This window comes from Pyxicephalus adspersus, chromosome 4 (genome assembly GCF_032062135.1).
Source record: "Pyxicephalus adspersus chromosome 4, UCB_Pads_2.0, whole genome shotgun sequence".
Lineage (NCBI taxonomy): Eukaryota > Metazoa > Chordata > Amphibia > Anura > Pyxicephalidae > Pyxicephalus > Pyxicephalus adspersus.
This window is the reverse complement of record NC_092861.1, coordinates 82,271,480-82,283,922: the sequence shown is the minus strand read 5'-3', so window position 1 is coordinate 82,283,922 and position 12,443 is coordinate 82,271,480. Positions and strand designations below refer to the sequence as shown.

At 35.6% G+C, this 12,443-nt stretch overlaps 1 protein-coding gene across 1 annotated transcript; it reads left to right on the top strand.

Annotated features, from left to right (window-relative positions):
• The first annotated feature begins 1,001 nt into the window (after positions 1-1,001).
• LOC140329810 (amine sulfotransferase-like) lies at positions 1,002-11,721 on the top strand. Its single transcript, XM_072410205.1, has 8 exons — positions 1,002-1,986; positions 3,540-3,748; positions 4,185-4,311; positions 4,867-4,961; positions 5,120-5,300; positions 9,815-9,909; positions 10,896-11,076; positions 11,504-11,721. The coding sequence occupies exons 1-8, from the start codon at positions 1,755-1,757 to the stop codon at positions 11,641-11,643; spliced, it is 1,260 nt and encodes a 419-aa protein (XP_072266306.1). The 5' UTR covers positions 1,002-1,754; the 3' UTR covers positions 11,644-11,721.
• The last annotated feature ends 722 nt before the right edge of the window (positions 11,722-12,443 follow it).

The following is a 12,443-nucleotide window of genomic DNA, read 5'->3' as shown; positions in this document are numbered from 1 at the left end:
TGTTAACAAATGTTTTCGATCCTGGACCAGATCCATTACAAGTTTGCTGCATCACCCAGCTTCAATGGAGAGCCTTGGAGAGCTTTCATAAGTAATGCACATTGATTTATAAATCCTGAATTAACCTTTCTTTTTGGCTACCCTGGAAAAACATTTTCTCCTGCCAATGCACCCAGAGCACAAAATTGTATTAATATTAACTTACTGCTCATAGTACAACATGCTTACAGCAGTTTGAGCAAACTTTTTTTCTCTTTATTATCCAATGTTTATTCTATTGTAGATATGTTGATTTTAAAGTCCATAAAGCCTGAGGTTAGTTGATACAGTTGTTTACATTTCTAAACTTTTAATTTAGTTTTTTTTTTAAACAGATACAATTGTGAGCCTGTTATATCTTCTAAATTGACCTCAGGTCTGTAGATTACTCAGTGTCTGATGTCATTCTGATAGCTTTTTATCTGTGTTCTTTACAGACACTATCAACCACCAATTCACTGGTTGGTTTTGTGTGGTCTACAGAGTGATAGAAGGCAGCTAGTGCTTGAGCAGTGATGATGTAAAATACATTTGCATAGAAGAGTACCCCAGGGATTCCTAGGTTTTCTGAGGATAGTTTAGGCATATAAGCTGTAAGCAAGAATCTTGAGCTCTCTTTATGGACCTAGCACCACAATGGCGGAAAAGGTTAGCCTACATACTTTTTTGAATTATTGAACTATAAACTTGTTTTCCTTGCAGATATTTTGGTAAACTATAAAACAACAAGTAACGTGTCAGTCTGCTCAAATTGGTACAGTGGTACCTTGGTATAAGTCCGCTTTGGAATAAGTCCAACTTGGTATAGGTCCTGTTTGGACACGCAAAATTTTGCTTGGTATACAACGTTTGTCCTAGAACTTGTATGGGTCAAAATGAGTCCCAACACCCCGCACTACCCTTATTTACCTTTATTGAGCATCAATACGCCAGTTGCTACCATTCAGGGAACATCCCGCGCTATAACTTTCTGTGAATTACATAACATCTCCTCCTCCTCCCTTCTCAGCACCTTCCTAGTAAGCACTCAGCTCTTCTCAGCAAGGTAATGTGAGGTTACATTTTCATTTATTTCATCTAATTGCTTTTGTAATTATGTACTTTAGTATTAAGCAGTGTTTGAATTATTTCATACATATTTTCATGGGAAAAATTTGTTTGGTATAGGTCCAAGGATCTGGAACAGATTAAGGACTTATACCAAGGTACGACTGTATTTCCAATTTGCATTGATGTTAGATGTTTGATAGCTGATACTGCATTGTAACCTTTGCCCTAGAACTTCCTTACATTTTACATTTTTGATGATGCGGCAGGTAAAACTGCATGGAGGGAGAGCAGATTAGGTATCTAGAGACCTATAATACACTAAAGATGAACAACTTCAGACACAAGCTTAAAACTTGAAAACTAACACCATAAGTTGGGCACCCATTAGAATGGCATTGTATGAGGTATGTGCGGCACAGGTCGGTGAAAAGACTTAATCATCTCACTTCATCATTTAGTCATACCAGTCACATGTTTTACCCCGTAGTGTAGAAAAGGATGATATATTAAACAGCAAAGGTACGAGATTTAGATTTAATAGTTTTTTGTTTGTATGTTAATAGAAAGGCTGGCACAAAGAAAACGTTTTTGACCCATCATACTTCATAAACTTATAAGATCAGAGAACAAAAAAAGGTATGATCTGTTTTATTATTTTGTAATAAATGAAAGCTTACATTGCAATTTTTTCTTTTGAACTGAACTCATACAATTGTTTGCATTGTAGGTTTGCTACAATGAATCAGAAATCTCTGGAGGAAGCACTGAATTCTTTTATGTTCGAGTATAAAGGCATTTATTTCTATACTGGCAGCACAACACCTGAAATCATAGATTCTTTGGAACACATGGAAATTAGAGACAGTGATGTATTTCTTGTTACATATCCAAAGTCAGGTAATTATCACTGAATAAACAGCATTTACTGCAAAATAAATGACTAAAGTCGATAGAGTGGGGAAATTTGTCTTGTTTTGGATATTTTATGTAAGGCCTAGACTTATGCTTTTTTTGTGTCTCTTCAGAAATTAGTTGTATTTCCTGTTTCTTTGTGAGGAAAAATCTTCCCTTTTGGACAAAGTAATTAGGTTCGCCTGTAAAGGTTTTAACCCCTCACCACATTATTTAAAACAAACACACTTAATTGTAGTTCCACTTTAAAATTGCTTTGTAAATGAGAATACCTAGAATATGGAAAATGGAATATAAACCACTTAAAATTTAGACAAAGAAAATCTGTGATGAAGAAGCCATTGGGGACTTAAATGTGATCCCAGAATCAGTTTTTTTTTTGTATGTGCCACAATTGCAAGCTTTTCAATGTATTGTAAGAGTGATCAGGTCATTTAATCCTTTAATGACAGAAATCATGATCTTCTTATGTGACAATCTAGCGTGTATACAGCAGTTCTCTGACGTTATTCATGGATCTGTCCTTTCATGTCATTGAACAACTAAGCAGAGACAACCTATGTTCTTTCTCCATGCCTCCACTCTTTTTAGAACTGAGCAGCTTTGTGTGTACTGGACTAATTTGTTCTGCTGTCACTAGAAATGATCAGAAAAGACAGTGTCTGGTGACATTAATGTGAGGGGTATACAAAGCCTCCCTTTTAAACTTTATTTGATACTCTGTTTAGGTACTTTCACTGTTTCTGTTTTTTTGTTACAAACTAACAAAAATGTGTGTTTTATGTTTGTAATATTTTTTGCACCCTTCTTGGAACATAGCCCTCCTATCCTTTCTACGATGCCCTAATTACATCAGGTTGTGCCTGAACATTGTCTTTGCTGCTACACAGCTGTCTTCATGAGTGTTTTGTAGTGATCAGGTTGCTAACCAGCAAGGGAGCCTAAAGCTGCGTACACACTTCCAATTTTTATCGTTGGAAATGAACGACGAACGATCGATTGGGCAAATAACTTCCTGTATCGTTCAAACGATCGCATCTATTGTGTGTACAATATCTACGCAGATATCGTGCAGGATCGTTCGTCGTTCGTTTACCAACGATAATAATTGGAAGTGTGTACGTAGCTTAATATTTCTTTCTCTGGGGTTACTGATGGACTGCAGCTGTCAATGAGTTTGCAGGAATAGTACTACAACACTCATGGGGACACTGATATATCACTGTGCAGTAATCCAACAAACTTGAAATCAGTTTCTTAAAATAATTTGCTAATTGTTGGCAAATGTTTTCAATGCCTGACCAGATGCATTCCAGGTTTGCTGGATCACCCAGGTTCTCCCATATTAGTCTATCTTTTCAGGTCTTGGAGAACTTTAATAAATAAGGTCCGGTGCAGCCCTTGGCTGTTGGGCACCAGTGGCACAGAATACTACCATAGTTGACTAATGGTGGCATCCAATTGCTTACACTAACTGTCAGATCTCTTATAAATGCTTAATAGTTTGCAAGGATAAAAGTGTAATATTACATTTACAGGTACAATATGGACACAGCAGGTCCTGAACCTGATCATGCATGAAAGACATAGGAATGGTTTAGAACATATTGACAACATGACCAGAGCTCCTTGGATTGAGTATAATTTACACAACGATGCCTTTAATAGCCGACAATCTCCTCGCCTTTTTACATCACACCTACCTTACTATCTCATGCCAAAGGATCTCAGGTTCAAAAGAGCAAAAGTAAGCAACATGGTTGTTATGTTAAAATTCTAATGTATTGCAGCATATACTTACTCAATATACTAATGATGATAAAATCCAGTTTATAAATATGGATTATTCCACCAATGTATCAGAAATTGTTGGATGTGTGCTTTAAAGTAAGGTCTAGTCTTCAATTTGTATTAGTGAGATCTGTTCTTTAACAGGCCCTTTTAGTATTTGAAATATTCTGCTGTCTATATGGTTAGAATACAGTATAGGGCAAGATGACAGGCTGGGTAAGTCAAGAAACAAGTATAGGAACAGTGATAGTATTTCTGAGCCTTAATGTAGATTGTGATCTCTACAAACCTTGTTCCTACAATATCACTCCTATTACCTAAGCTCTGCCTTACATTTTTAACATTAAATCTACAAACGCCACAAAAAGGTTGAAATATTTTATTTTTTACAGATTATCTACGTGTACAGAAACCCAAAAGATGTCTTGGTGTCGTTTTACCACTTCCACAAATTATATCAGAAACTAGAGGTCACATTAGAATGGGAAACCTTCTTGGGCCTGTTCTTGTCTGGGAGAGGTAGTCCAGTAATAAATATTGTTTTTCCTGAATATTAAATTGGTAACAAATTTGCATTCACAAAACATTTCAAATGTATTTTGAAGAGTAACTCCAACCAATTTTTTTTTTAGCACTACATATTTTATTACTGCCCAATGAGGGGACTTACTTTTGTGAAAGTGTAAATATGCCCCAAATTAGGGAAGGGATATTTCTCCTCTATTCTTGTTTCAGTGGCATCTAAGGAAGGGCAAATGTAACATATTTTGAAGGTGGCCTAACCCCTTAGATGCTAACCTAGCATGTCTTAGAATGGGCTGTGATGGGCGATCTGCTGAGATATTGCTAAGGTAAACAGTAGGGATCATCATATTTGGCTTGTGGTTGTTAGAGGCAGTGTAACCCAAGCCCAATCTAGGGATTTGCAGTTTACAAAAAATTAAAAAAAAATACTGTGTACGTTTTCAAGTTATGAATTCATATCAGTTGCCATTGTAACATTTGTAGTATACAAGTACTATATATAGTATATATAAATATATACTAATCATTACACATTCGTTTGTTATACAGTGACAAGTGGGTCTTGGTTTGATCATATTAAAGGCTGGTACACCCACAAAGAGGACTACAATATTCTTTTTTTGACTTATGAGGAAATGAAAAAAGTAAGTAATAATTTATTGCTGCTTTTACATATCTGGTATATTTGTGATTTTATAGATTAAAAGAAAATATTCTACCATTATTACCAGCTAAAGTTTATATTGTGTCTTTTTCTGCATTTACTTTACTGTGGTCTGTTTTCTCTTTATGTTTGCTTTAGGATCTTAGATCTGCTGTGATAAAAATCTGCAACTTTGTGGATATCAAACTTGATGATGATGCACTTGGTACAGTTCTGGAGAAATCATCATTCAAAAGCATGAGGCAAGATCCACTAGCTAACTATAGGTTTATTTCAAAGAAGTCTATGGACTTTGAAAAAGGAGAATTTCTTCGTAAAGGTAAAGATTTGTGTTAATTATGTCTGGTTACCAACCAATCAGCCCTTAAAGCTGAAAGTTGCAAATGCATTGCAGGTATACCCAAAATATTAACACATATAAGGTGTTCTGAGTAGGTTTTTCCTGGTCCCCGTGAGATTCAGTAAAAATGTACCTCTGGTACAAAACCACCCTAATTTTGGCATATCTATAGATCCCATCCTATTGTGATGAATAAGTATTTTCATTTGCCCATAGTGAAGACTAGACATTATGGCTGGGCACACACGTGCAATAATTGACAAAAGACTGCACAATGCATGAACGAGTGCTGTACATACAGTGTCGTTCTGCTTTATGAAGAGGGGAGGGGGACAACAACGGAGCAGCACCTGGCTGCGCTCTCTCCTCTTCACTTTCATTACGATCATAATTCCGACGTGGATGCGCCAGAACGGATAACAGATGACGAGCGCTGTACGCAAGCCAGTAACTTGTCCGATATCAGCCCTGAGGTGATTAGGGGATGAGAATCATCTGACATGTGTATGTAGCCTAAGGCTAGGACGTAAAATATATATCTCGTAACCCAGGTATCCAGCACCAACAGCAGGAGAGGCAGATAATCATAACACCCTCCAAGATCCCAGTATAGTTCAGACAACAGTTCCAAGGGACCCATAGAAGTGCAGGGTGCTTTATCTTAGTACACTTACCACATGGATGCAATCTCTCCAGGGCTACGGGTCTAATTCATCTAAATTATCATCCCAGGTCGGAGAAAATGTGCTCCAGAGGTTTGTAAATCCACTCACACTGCTTGTGTGGATTCCCAGAAAAGCCAACTCCAGTGCATTTTTATTAGTTCTTGGGTAAAGACCTGCAAATGAGGGAGAATTGGTAAATTATCTATCCTTTCAAACCAATGTCCCACTGGACAATAAAATATCTTACCTATGATTGTGTTTTTTTATGTAAGGACTTCCCCCCTAGACAAAAAGAAGCCCTAGAAAGAAATACAGTGGCATCTTTGCTGTTGCATTTGTGCACAAAAGTTATTCACATGGGCATTACAATATTTGTGCAAAAAATTAATAGTAATTCCTCTTTATTAATACTATGATTCATACTTTTTTTCCCTTGAAATATTCTCACTGGAATTTCACAATCCCTAAGACTACCTTAACAATGTAGTAAAAAGACCTAGCATGTGACCCGCTATGGAAAATATTGGTTCGTTAATCCTCAGTAAACCTTTCTTTTAGATGCTCTAGAAAAACATTTTCTCCTGCCAATGCAGCCAGAGCATAAAAGTAGTAACATTAATAACTCAGTGCCTCCTGAGGCCATGCTTGCAGTTTGCAGTTGTAGCAGTTTGGGCAATCCTATTTTTTGTTTTCTCCAGTATACAATGTTTATTCTGTTCTAGAAATGTTTATTTTAAAGTCCATAAAGCCTGAGGTTAGTTAATGTAGTTGTAGGACATTCTAAACTTTTTTCATATGCTTTTTCTAAACAAAAAACTGACCTGAGGTCTTTAAAATACTCATATCTAGTGCCTGATGACATTCTGGTATTGTCTGTACAATATGGTCTATGTTTTACAACTATAGAGCTATCTACTACAAACTACAAATTACCTATTTTCTCTCTGGTGTCTGCCCCCATCATGCTTCCTTGTCCATTATCTTTGGTGGTCTACATAGCAATAGAAGACAGGCAAGAACTTGATCAAGTATGATGTACAATAAATTGGCATTAAAGAGCACCCCAGTGATCACCAGGTATTGTGAGGTTAATTTAAGGAGGGAAGTTGTAAGCAAGATTCCTGAGGTCCCCTTAATGGATCTATAACCACAGGTAAGGCTACCCCTAGGTAAGGGTAGCCTATATACGCTACTGAATCATTGACAAATGAATGTGTTTTCTTGCAGATGAAAATATTTTAGTAAACTAAAAAACAACAAGTAACTGGTGTCAGTCTACTCAAATTTGATTCTTTGAATTTGCATAGTTGCTTTTTGTATTAGTCAGCCCATACTGCAGGGTGATCTTTGCCCTAGAACGTTGTTATTTTTTACAATAATGATGATGCTACAAGACTATTGGGACTTAGGATAGTTACTGCACGGTAGGAGAGCAAGCTGTGGTCTTCAGAAGGTTATATGAAGCTAGAGGTTAACGGCTTCTGACCACCTACACAAGCAAGGGGTTCCAAAATACACTAAACAGAGTTTTGTTCAGTGCTTGCTTTTATTCAGTCTGGGAACAGATTTCAGGTTACTTGGGAGCAGTTGTGAGAATGTTCTCTGCAAATGCCACACTGCTCAGCCACAAGATTACTAGAGACTCAGAGCATCACAACATTGACATCCCTGCAGCTTTCGTGTCTGCTATTCCCATAAAAAAGTGGCCGCACCCCACAATAGATTTCAGCAGATTGAGCATGATTGAGAAGAAACTCTTTAATTCTAATAACAGCCATGATAAATAAGAAAAGTATTTTCTCTGTATTGAAGCAAGCTAGTTCCTGGCCTCAGTACTATACATAAAATATGTTCCTACTCTAGCAAAGAAAATGTTCTAATTAAGTAGCTATGGAACTGCCTATAAGGCAAACCTGTCACATATTTTACCCTGTAGTGTAGAATTTGATTATATAATAAACAGCAAAGGTACCTGGTTTAGATTGAATTGTTTTTAATGGGCAGGCTTTCAAACTTAGTATATAGGGTTTTTAGAAATAATACTTTTTTGACACCTCATACCTTACAAACTTGTTCTACACTTTTGTGAGTATGATCAGAGAACAAAACTGTTTTTTCTTTTGAACTTAACACATATGATTCTTGACATTGTAGGTTTGTTACAATGGAACAGAAAGCCCTGGAGGATGCACTGAATTCTTTTATGTTCGAGTATAAGGGTATTTATTTCTATACTGACAGCACAACACCTGAAAAGATAGATTTGTTTGAACACATGGACATTAGAGACAGTGACATTGTTCTTGCCACATATCCAAAGTCAGGTAATTATAATTATTATTGAATAAACAGCACTTACTGGCATGAATAAATTATGTAATAATCTGTAAGAGGGGCATCCAAATTTTTGGGTCTATTTTACCCTCATGACTCCCATTAAACCCAAGAGAGATCAAGATTCCTCTGACATTGCTGAACCAAATACTGATGTTTTTGTGGCTGCTAAGGAGTCATCTGTATGTGTCTCTTCCTTTCAGCTTTAGGATGAACAATGATAGGCTTGGTTATGTTGCTGCACACAAACACATGAGTTGTCTTGAATACCTGTGAAACCTATAATGCTGGAATGCATTTACTTTAAAAAGTAAAAATGATTACAAAAATAAGAGAAAAAATTTAAGAAGTGTTAAGGATCTTCTCTTTTTAAAGGCTGAAAAAAAAAATGTTGGGTGCGATAACAGTCTATGATAACTGCAAGCAGAGGTGATCTAATTTAAAAATATCTAATTTAAAATAGAAGTAATAAAAAAAGAAATTAATGTCATCTTGTCAGTCCCTAAAAATCCTGTCTATAAGTACCTTTTGTAAACTGTAAAATGTGTATACCATTTATTTACCTTTTCGGCATCCTGTGTCTCCTACTTTACTTTTAATTTGTTCAGCAGCTGTGCCTGAACAGACATAGGGGACAAAAGCTAGAACCACAAAGGTGCAGGTGACACACAAATTCAATACTCCTAAAGGTATAAAGTGGTTGCAGACCTAGATAAAAGTTGGGAGGCTCAAGCTTCTGGTGAGCTGGGTATAAAAACTATTCTGTTGCAGGGAATTACAGACAAAAGCATTTGGGCACCAGTGGCACAAAACATTATTGCAGTTATTTAAAACTTAATGATGGCAGGATATCCAAATGCTTACAGTAACTGCCAGATATTTTATAAATGCTTCCTTGGAATGGGCTCTGATGGGTACCCTGTGCTTAATTTTATAGTAGGGAGAATTCTAGTAAACTACTATAGACATTTGCAAAACATGAACTCTAAATCGGTTGCCTTGGTAAAATTTTACTCCCAGACTTCCTTTGCAAAATGCCTCCTGAATGATGTATGTGAGGGGCGGTACTACCTCTGACAATTACCAGCTAATAGGAACACTGTATACAATGGCTCCCATTGGCAGTTGTCAATGTACACAGTGAATGGCTTTCCCATTGATTGGGAGGTGATTCCTATCATGTTGACTAATTTGAAGTTTACTGCAATGAGAGTTTTGAAGCTAAGAGTTGGATGCAAATTTAAGTTCAGGTAAACTCAAACCTCATCCCCCTCATGACAACCATAAGATGACGAGTTCCCCAAAAATGCAATTACTGATAAAAGTTTTAACTTCACCTTTCCTTCCAAACAAAAAAAGGAATTGGACAAAGCACAGTAAATGATTTCACTACATTTAACAGAGGGACTGCAAATCTTATCTCATGTGGACTTTATTTATACATGACTATATGTACTAATCACAAAAGCCTGAAAAAATTCCTTGATTTGACAGTGCTGCACGGGTCTTGGTTTGATCATATTAAAGGCTGGTATACCCACAAAGAGGACTACAACATTCTTTTTATGACTTATGAGGAGTTGAAAAAAGTAAGTACTAATTAATTTATGTTATTAGATATGTGGTAAATTTGTGATTTTGCAGATGAAAAGAAATAATTCTGCCTTATTAACAACTAAAAAATATATATGTCAAGTAGGTATAAGAGAAAAAGAGAGGAAGGCTGGGGTTTATAGGCAAAATAATAGTTGTATTTATTATATTCAGTAAATTAAATTCATAGCATACAACACACATATCATACAGTAATATAACATATGGTTAGGTGGTCCAATCCCTAGCTTCCATATTGGGAAGGGGAGGTAACTTTTTGGACCAACTTGACTAGACAAAGCAAAATGCTCTCTGAGTTTGTGAACTGCGTTTTTGAAAAGCAATAAATCGTGTCCCGACACGTTTCGCCTGTCTAAGCTTCTTCAAGGTACTTAGTAGCTTCAAATTGCACGCTGCATACAGAAAATACATATATAGGGTGTGCATATGGAGGTATATTAGCATTCTAAATGCATAGAAAATACACATATGTATAGTATATGTATAAGTACATGTATAAAAATAATATACAGGTATAACTATAGCAAGTTTGAACATAAAATGTATGAGATGTATATAATAGTAGTATATAATAGTAGTATAAGTGTTGAACGATAAAATGAGGTAATAATTATAATGATAATATGAGGTTGAAGCAATGATGATGAATTAATTCTGTGATGTTGGTAAAAATATTAAATGATATTGGAGATTAATGAAGATGTACTTACAGTTAATTGCTTGAGTGGAAAATCAAATAAAAAAAAGGTGGTGATCACCAACTAACCATATGTTATATTACTGTATGATATGTGTGTTTGTATGTTATAATTATAACTCACTAAATATATTAAACACAACTATTATTTTGCCTATAAACCCAGCCTTTCTCCTCTTTTCTCTTATATATATATATATATATATTGTGTTCTTTTCTGGATGTGCTTTCCTGTGTTCTATTTTCTCCTTATGGTTACTTTAGGATCTTAGATCTGCTGTGATAAAAATCTGCAACTTTTTGGATATCAAACTTAATGATGATGCAGTAGATACAGTTGTGGATAAATCATCATTCAAAAACATGAAACAAGATCCACTTGCTAACTATAAGTTTATTTCTGAGAAGTTTTTGGACTTTGAAAAAGGAGAATTTCTTCGCAAAGGTAAAGTAAGCACAGGCAGATTTCCATTTTCAATTTAATTTGGATAAAATATTGAGTTTGAAGCAAATCTGATATGACTTCAACAACCAACTGAACATAAGTGACTGATTCTTTTTATGTTCAGAGCAGTTTTGGAAAGATTGGCAAATATTTATTGAATATGCACACATTGTATTATGTCTATGAATGATCCATTATATTCAAGCAAAATTCCTTTTGGGATTTCAATTGTTTATATTCATATCCAATAACAACAATTGAAAGGGCAGAATCCCATGCACTGATCACATACATATGAACCATTACCCTTTTCCATGAATAAATGTGAGGCAGAGCTTACTAACATGCAAATATGTGAAAAATAGAACTCTTCTCTGTACTTTGCCTACTATCATCTATATAAATATCACCTATTGCTTTTCACCAGGTACTATTGGTGACTGGAAAAACAGAATGACGGTGGCACAAAATGAGAAGTTTGACAAAGTTTATATGGAAAAGATGAAGGATCTGCCTATCAAATTCTTCTGGGACATTAATGATGAAGAACAAAGCTTGTTAGAATGATTACTGAGATTTTGAAGCAGCTTTGTTGCTATATTGAAAACAAGACTAAAAACTGTACCTTCAAAGAATCCCATATACATTTACCCCCCACAGCTGCATGTGTGACATCTAATAAATAAATAGAACTAAATAACACGTCTTGTGTGTCTGTTGATGTTCTTAGTGGCTCCTACTGCTGACCTTCAGGTCATTATAGTAATAGGGAAGGACAGAAAGCTAGATTGTTCTGTAAAACTACAAGTCCTACACATTACAAGTTTATACTTGATAGGTTTAGAATTTCATCTGGATTGATAATTTATTGATTTGATAATCATAACACTCTCTTTCACTGAAATATGACTCAGAACATAGATGTATTTACTGAGTATTATAACCTATGGGATTTCATTTATCCCCCAGCTCTCCTACAACCTGTCACTTCAAGCTTTCAAAATGTAACTCTTTTTATGTCACCTTGAAATCAAGGAATACATTGCTAATGGACTGCAGAGTAGCTACACCTTATACCCACCAAATCTAGACTGTAATTATGCTTAACCCATGCGCTAAGATGCACTAAGGCAATGCTCATCTCAGTATTTTTTGCTTTTATTCACTATTAGTTTGTGCTGTGCTTGGATCTTGAGTTTACTTAATGTAGTTATGTATGCACTGTTTGTACTTTATTAAAAGCACAAACATCAATCATAAGACAACTCTCACATGCACTAAATAGAAGTAGTTGAAATATGTCTCCTGATACTACCTTAAAAATAGACACTTTGTCATTACTATCTGGAAGTGACCAAAGGAGAGAC

Bases quoted from the DNA above. Each gene is read 5' to 3' on its own strand.
- LOC140329810 (XM_072410205.1), top strand. From the start codon at position 1,755: ATGAAAGCTTACATTGCAATTTTTTCTTTTGAACTGAACTCATACAAT. The intron at 5,301-9,814 runs GTAAAGATTTGT...TTGATTTGACAG, and splicing joins AGGAGAATTTCTTCGTAAAG to TGCTGCACGGGTCTTGGTTT. The intron at 9,910-10,895 runs GTAAGTACTAAT...TGGTTACTTTAG, and splicing joins CTTATGAGGAGTTGAAAAAA to GATCTTAGATCTGCTGTGAT.